At 31.8% G+C, this 8200-nt stretch overlaps 1 protein-coding gene across 1 annotated transcript; it reads left to right on the top strand.

Annotated features, from left to right (window-relative positions):
• The first annotated feature begins 2276 nt into the window (after positions 1-2276).
• LOC134276071 (putative ankyrin repeat protein RF_0381) lies at positions 2277-4540 on the top strand. The gene is made up of 2 exons (XM_062758352.1): positions 2277-2299; positions 3270-4540. The coding sequence occupies exon 2, from the start codon at positions 3383-3385 to the stop codon at positions 4538-4540; it is 1158 nt and encodes a 385-aa protein (XP_062614336.1). The 5' UTR covers positions 2277-2299; positions 3270-3382.
• The last annotated feature ends 3660 nt before the right edge of the window (positions 4541-8200 follow it).

The raw sequence follows: 8200 nt of genomic DNA on the forward strand, positions 1-8200 counted from the left end.
TAAGTTTCAAATCTCAACTGTTATCTTTCTCTTCCTTTGCTATAAGTACAAACCAGTAGAGCTTCAGTCTCGACAGAGACTTCTGGTTTGATAATTTCGTTTTTTTTATTTTTTTTTTTTATATTAATTTTTGGTTTCACTACGGGGGCCCGTAAGATTAGATTTAGCGCATTTCTTAATGTTCTCTTTCATGCATATATGTGCAAGTATGTATACGTAAGCTGCCCTTTTATTCGTTGTCTGCCATTGCAACGCTGTGTAGCAATAAATCAAATGAACCGCGCAAATAAATTACATCCCGACGATTTATGACAAGTTTTACCACGGATGAAGTACATGACGAGTTCACCAACGGGTATGCGGAGATGCAATATTTGTTGTTATTAATTAAGATTTGCAAGCATCTTAATACTTTCCCCCTCGTGAAAAGAACAGTTCAGTAAAACCAATTAAAGTATAATTTATTGTTTAAGTTAATTTTTCATTATACTAAACGATTTTACGTTAATTTACGTAAATAATTTTTTATCATATAGAGAGCACCATCAACTAGTGAAAGCTTCATATTTAAATCAATACACGGCACTCGGGTGCATAGTGAAGGCGTTTTATTGTGCGAGGACAACTTGACACGGGTCCTCAAAAAATCCTCAGAAAATCGTCTTTTATACTTCAATCGACCCTTTACATATGTATCATACGAAATTTACATACCTCTGTATATGTAGTTTTTATAAATATGAGAACCAATAAAATACATTTTAAGGTGTTGGCCTCAGATATAATTTGTCAATGGAATTTTAAATTTTAAAGGAAACTGTAATTTGTCTTATAATAAATTATTTTTTTCATTACAGGAGTGTTTAAAGTTCTTCGATGATTTTTTGGACTTATTTGATGGAAGGGATGACCTTCAGAGGCATTTACACACAGAGAGAATATTTTTCATCAAATTTCCAAAACCTGATCAAAATTGGAGGATGTTAACGACATAAAGAGATGCATTTCTACTTTTCCAGAGCACATTTGGAGGAAAATGTTCGATCAGCCTGGGCTATATTTGAACAAATCGTTGAAAAAGAAAAGCAAGTAAAAAAAATAATGTTAATGGGCGATCTTTTAAAGAAAATAATTTTTAAAGCCCGAGTTTCAAATGAGTGAAGAGGAAATTACAAATATGCTACTGTTTTTAAAATAGAGTAGGGGCTGTGTTGTACATAGATGATGAAAACGTAAACGATACCATCATTCTTGATGTACAATGGTTTGTGAATGCATTTAAATACATCATCACAGATTCAGTAAGTGTGCTTAAAGCAACAGATAAAGATCGTGAAAGATTTTATAATACCGGTGTATTATACGATGATGAACTTGAAGAAATATGGAGAAATCACTACGAAGACAATAGCGATTTTTTTACTCATAAAGCAAAAATTCTTTCCTTTATGGAACAGCTTGGTTTACTCGCAGTTTGCTCTCCCGAACAAACCGATAAGCCTGGAAGCGGAACTTGGTACTATTTTCCCTGTATGAATAAAAGAACATTTCATCGGAAAGAAATCGAAAACATACTTAAATCTTCGATTTTATGCTTTCAGTTTGACGAAAAAGATCAACTTCCAATTTTTATTTTTTACAGATTAGTTCTGAAATGTTTCAAGCTACCAAACTGGAGATTTGCAATAGAGAAGGAAAAAAGGTGTTTATACGATAATGTAGCATGTTTTTGCTTCAAGGAACACGTGCTGGTAGTGTTATGTTTATGCAATTTTCAAATCCAGGTGCAAGTTTGTGTGCCAGAGGATGGCGTCATAAATCCTATAGACCTTAAAACCATACAACAGTCCATTGAAATGAAGTTACAGGAGTTTAAAAAGTGTTCATACAGAGTTGGCTACAAATGCCGAAATGATTTGTTGTATGATGAGAGTGACAACTCTTTCATTAACAGGACTCTCTTCCTTTGAAGCCAACACTTTGCAGTAAATGCAGTGTTAGAGAAAAACACAATTTAGACAAAGTTTATGCTGGGTATGTTTGGTTTGTTTTAACAAATACGGTATTTCATGCTTAACTCTTCATCAAATGAAAGAAATAAAAAGTAATTCAAGAAAACAATTTTTGAATTTTTCATAAATACGGTATTTCTACCCGTACTCTTATACAAACAAAAAAAAAAAAAATATAAATAAGCAAGGTATTAAAAGAATTTATGCATTGTATGACTTATACTAGTAAGGCCTTGATTTTTTGTTTAAATTTTTCCAGATAAAAAGAGGAAAAACAAATGAACCAGGTTGGTATCAATTAGAATCTTTTTGCTTTGAAAAAATGTAGAAACGTATTATGAACTGCAAAAGAGAAGTTGATTGAAAATACATTGGGGAAATACATAGTATTTAATAATTTATATATATTTTTTTCTTAATTCTTAATTTTTGATAGTGAATAGTTTTTACGATTTAATACAAAATGAAATATTTCATAAGCAATACATTTACTGCCTTTCAAAATATTGGATAAAGTAGGGAAAACGCTAGAACATCGGCCAGGTTCTATACCACATATTTTGCCAAACACTAATATCATATATATTAAAGCAGGGTAGTCAGGAAGAGCAAATAAAGACTTCTTTGGAGAGAGCCAACGGTAAAGAGTTAAGAGTCAAAGTCCATTAAAAATTTACTAAATTAAGTTAAAAGATAACGTATTCTTTACTTTTAACTACTGTGGATGAAATTGCTGATATCCTAAAGCAAGAAATTAAAATATTTATCAATCACGCGAATCTTTCTATATACATATATATATATAGAAGCTGTAATGATGCATTGGACAATGCTGCGCAGTTTACAAACACGGGCGTTGTTGAGACTAAACACACACACACGCTTTAGTGCATAATTTAATGCAGCTGTCAACACTCTTGAATACAACCGATGGTCAAATCGATATTTTTCGGTAAACGTAATTTTATCTCAAGTATATTATAATTTTAAACATTGTTAATAGCAATTTGTATTGGGATGCGATGCTTCTCTTTTGCGGTTCAGTAGATAATAGACCTTATTATGGTTTGTTTCTTAAATTTGTTTTCATATATTTGTAATCGTGTATATCGGGTATGCCTAAAAAACTATAGGGTATGTTAATTAATAATGTAAGAAGTATCGATTAATAAGCTTGCTTATTTAATCCACATGCGTAAAGATACAATGTTTGCTAGTTACATGTAGCTGTTACTCATTCATTTTATCTTTTACAAGATAATAAACCAACCTATTTAACGCATGTGGAACAAAACGACGAAGGATTTGGATCCATAAAAAGCATCTGGGATTCTTGCGTAGCAGGAAATACAGAAAATTTTTTCTTCATCATGAAAAACGAAATTCAAGGTAGAGAACACCTGTTGAGAAAAACTGACAAAGACGATTGGAGTGCTGTTCATTTTGCAGCAAAAGGTGGAAATCTTGAAATATTTTCAGCTCTGATTTCCGACAAAGCTATTCTTCTGAAAACAAATGAACAAATGACAGTTTTACACATTGCAGCAAAGTACAGTAATTATGATATTTGCAAGTTCATTTTAGAGAACGATGAATTCAGGGAACTATTAAGAGAAAAGTCATGTCTAGGAAAAAATGCTTGTCATTATGCAGCAGAGGGCGGGTCTCGCAAAATATTAAAGTTGTTAGTGAAGAATAAAGAACTAAATGTAAACGAAACAACAAATGATGGTCAAAACATATTCCATATTGCTTGTATTCATGGCAATTTAGACATGTGTCAATTCATTGCAGAAAATTATAATAAATTGATTTCTGCAGTAGACAATGATGCATGGAATGCAACGTTGTACGCTGCAAAACAAGGTCACATACACATTTTGAAATTTCTTAGGGCAAACGGTGTTAGTTTCAACAATCAGTCAAAAAGCAAGAGAAATGCCCTTCACATTGCATGCGATAATGGACATAAACCCGTCTGTGAATTTATAGTAAAAGTTTGCCCTTCATTGCTGGAAGAGAAAGATTATAAAGGCAGGCATGCGGGTCATTTTGCTGCAAGAAGCGGCAATGTTCCTACAATGAAATTCCTAAACGATGCGAAGCTTGACGTCACAAAAAGTACAGAGACTGGGTTGAATATCCTTCATTATGCATGCCTGTATCGCCGAAAGGAAATGTGTTTATATCTTCTGGACACTTTTCCTCACCTGAATGTGCAAAGAACACAACACGGATGGACCACCGCTCATTTCGTTGCTGAAAAAAAAGTGAATTTGGGAAATGAAATAGAGATATTTGAAATCATCACAAACGCCAAAGAAAACTGTAGAATTGAAGAGGTCACACACAAAAGAAATTCAATTCTTACATTGGCAATAAAAAATAATTTCTATGAATTTTGTGAATACCTTTTACAGACTCATCCAGATATTTTAGATATTCCAGGGGCAATTCATCCAAAGGATATAGAAAAGAAAGACACAAAAATGTCCAATATTATTGAACGTTATATCAAGTTGAAATAGGATTTCGTTCGCCGTCGGTCAATTCAAGTGTTACATAAAAGTTTTAAAATTCAGAGAATTCAAAACTAACTATAACAAGTATTTCAATGGTGCTGCCGTGGATGCCAAATTTAGTTAATTGTGAACTTCTTTTAAAATTATATTTTTAAGAAATATTTTTCTACAGCAAGCATTTTGCTACTTCTTCGCTTCTCTACTAATTTCAATAAAATATACAAATTGCAGGAGGTTTGTTATGTTCATTGTAAAAAGAAAATAAGTAAAAGTCTTTTTATGAGGTTTCTTTTTCACTTCAGTTAAACTAAAAACTGAAAAGGTAGACGAACCAATTAAAACAATTCAAATAAAGGAAGGTGTTGCTTTTTTCAGGAGGCTAAGGGGGCAACAAAGTAACCAACATATTTAACTTCATTTTTTTAGATGCGATATCTTAAGCTATAAACTATCATTTGGCAAAAAAAATTGAAACATTTTTTTTAATATCTTCTTATGGAGCTCTTCTTCTAACAAAGAATAATATAGTCCTACAATGGCCACAATCCCTTAATCCTCTGACGTACGAAATAGTGAAAAAAAATACTTTATATGTGTTCCATTTCATTTGCTTAAAATGAAACTGCCACGCAAGTTTGGTTTACGATGTCTTTTTTTTTTATTGGTTTATCTATTTTAAAAAATATAACATTTAAATAAGACTTCTGTAAGGGATAAAAAAAAACGAGATGGTGTTGAATAGTTTAGAGAAAACATTCTCTCCGAGGGCCGAAGGTCAGAGGAGGGGATGTTTTCTCTAAACTATTCAACACTATCGAGTTATTTATCTTACTTTAAAAAATTCCCTACTTTGGGCCCCAAAGAAACATTTATCCATTCAAATATCCAACTAGCCGTAATAGAATAGGATGTAGCCCATTCAAATATCCAACCGTGACACAAAACAAAAGCCTAATCCAACACCCCTTTTATTCATGGACTAGTGAGCATGAAACTACGTGGTGCTGATTTCATTTTAACCCTTTTCATTGTACTGAACACTCATGAAAGCAGACGAAGAATATTTTAAATCCAATGTAAATCAGAGAGGTTCAGGTAGTGTTTTGAATACTTATGACCTGAAAGCTGAAGAAAACTACAGAATTTTTATAAAAGATTGGGAATTTGTCATTACATATCATAAGATGATGGTTTGTTGAGGAAAAGCGTTGAATTCTTATGGAGTTCCATTCGGACAATACGTGTAATAGTGCTTAAACAGATAAAAAGATTGGCGGTGTTATGCTGAACCTGCTGTAAAAGATTCATTTTCAAGATCTGCAATCAAAATGGTGTCGAAAAATAGCTGATCTCTCAATTATTTAAGTTCTTTTGGGAAGTACGAAGAATGAAACAGATATGAATCTCGGATAATCTGAAGGGATTTACTGAAAACAGACCCTGAAATAATATTCAGCAAGAAGAAGTTATGTAGTTTAAGATTCAAATGGTGAAAATGTATTTATGTGTTAAAAGGTGATGATTTTAAGATTTAAGCAGGGAAAGAAAAACTTTAGGTTACTTGGTATTGAATTTGATATAGATTTGCAGAAAATACTTTCGAGGAATCTCAGTTCAAAGTTAGAAAACATAAAGAAAATGATAAGACATTGGAAACGTAGGAATCTCACACCACTAGGACGATTAACAGTTTTGAAAACACTTTTATCGCCAATATTGAATCATATTTTTGCCTCTCTTCCAAATCCCACTGATTTATATATAAAAGATTTAGAAAACACCTTTTATTCTTTTGTAATGGGAAGTAATGCTTTTAGACTTAAAAAACGAGTTTGTATTAAAGATCTTAAAGATGGCGGTTTCAAGATGATTAGTATTAAAGAGTTTATTATGTCTCTGAAACTTGTATGGATATTTAACTTTAGATTTAAAAAAATAGTTTTTTGTGGAGAAGAATACATTCTTAAGAAAATAAAAGATGTGAAAAAAATTGTTTTGGAAAAATGTTTTCAAGCCGGGCGATTTTTTTCTAAAAAAATTACCAGAACCAGAAGCAAGTGCATCTATAATAATAATAATGATAATAATAATAATACTTTATTTAAAGAAGGTAGCCCGATTAGTGCACGCACTATTCTTCCCCGGGGCCTTCTGTAGACAAAAAACAATGTACATACATATACAAATATACACAATCAAATAAATAATCATAAGTTATTTCGACATTGTTTTACAAATATTTTGATTTGATGTTTGAAAGCATTCAGTGTTTGAGACATTTTTATATGTACAGGTAAATTATTCCATAAGATAGCACCAGAGTATTGAAAGGAGTTCTCAAAAAGTTTACAGCTACGAGCTGGTACACACAGGTCTAAATTAGATTCTGATCGAAGATTGTATTGATTATTACACTGGAAGTTAAACATACTATTTAAATAAGTAGGGTGAGAGTTAAACAATGATTTATATAACAAAACATATTTATTTACAATAAGTTGCTCATACACTGTGAGCCAATCTAGTTTCTCAAAGAGAGGTTGTGAGGGCGCATCAGGAGGAGCATCTAAAATACATCTTGCAGCTTGTTTTTGAAGCTTATATACTCTGTCAAGATTTGAGTGCGATGTATTACCCCAAATAGTTAAACAATAATCAACTGAAGGCATAATATATGCATTGTAAAATAGCTTGCGTATTTCAGTTGGAAGATACTTTTTAATTCTACGGAGGGCTGAAATTTTACGTGACAGTGTTTTACAAACATGGTCAATATGTACATTGTATTGTAAAGAATTATCTAAATAAACTCCAAGAATTTTTTCATTTGATATTATATCAAGTTTTTTGCTTGATACAAATAGATTTATTTCATGCTCAGGAAAATTTGATCTCTTTTGATGCGTACCGACTAACATGCATTTGGTTTTGTAGCATTTAGAACCATTTGATTTTGAGAACACCATTTTTCTATTGAAGCTATATCCGTTGATAATGTATCTACAACAGTTTGAGAATCTTTACTTGATGTATGTAAAGTAGCATCATCTGCAAATAATTCTAATTTGGATTTTGTAATACATAAAGGAAGATCATTAATGTAAAATAAAAACAGAAGGAGCCTAGTATAGATCCCTGTGGAACTCCCGCTGTGACTTGCTGATAAGATGAATGTTTGTTGGACAGATGGACACTTTTGAAGTCTTTCACTTAAGTATGACCTGAACCATTGTAAAGTTGTTGCATCAAAGTTATAACATTGTAGTTTTTTAAGGAAAATATCATGATTGACAAGGTCAAAAGCTTTACTGAAATCAAGAAAAACAGTACCAACAAGTTTACCTTGGTCCATTTCATTTAACCATTCATCAGTAATTTTAGTAAGGGCTGTTTGGCAAGAATGTAGTTCTCTGAAGCCTGATTGAGAATCTACTATAAGATCAAAATCCGAAAAAAAGAGATCGTATATATTTTGCAACATGTTTTTCAATAATTTTTGATAATGTTGGTAAAATAGAAATAGGCCTATAATTATTTGGATCTAATCTGTTTCCTTTTTTAAAGACTGGGGTAACTTTTGCAAGTTTAAAACTGTCGGGGAAAATACCAGTTAAGATACTGGTATTTATAATGTGGGTCACAGGTTTATGTATTATTTGTGAAGTA

This window comes from Saccostrea cucullata, unplaced genomic scaffold (genome assembly GCF_032062105.1).
Source record: "Saccostrea cucullata isolate Sc308-1 unplaced genomic scaffold, CSIRO_AGI_Scuc_v1 ctg7089, whole genome shotgun sequence".
In the NCBI taxonomy this organism is placed as follows: Eukaryota; Metazoa; Mollusca; class Bivalvia; order Ostreida; family Ostreidae; genus Saccostrea; species Saccostrea cuccullata.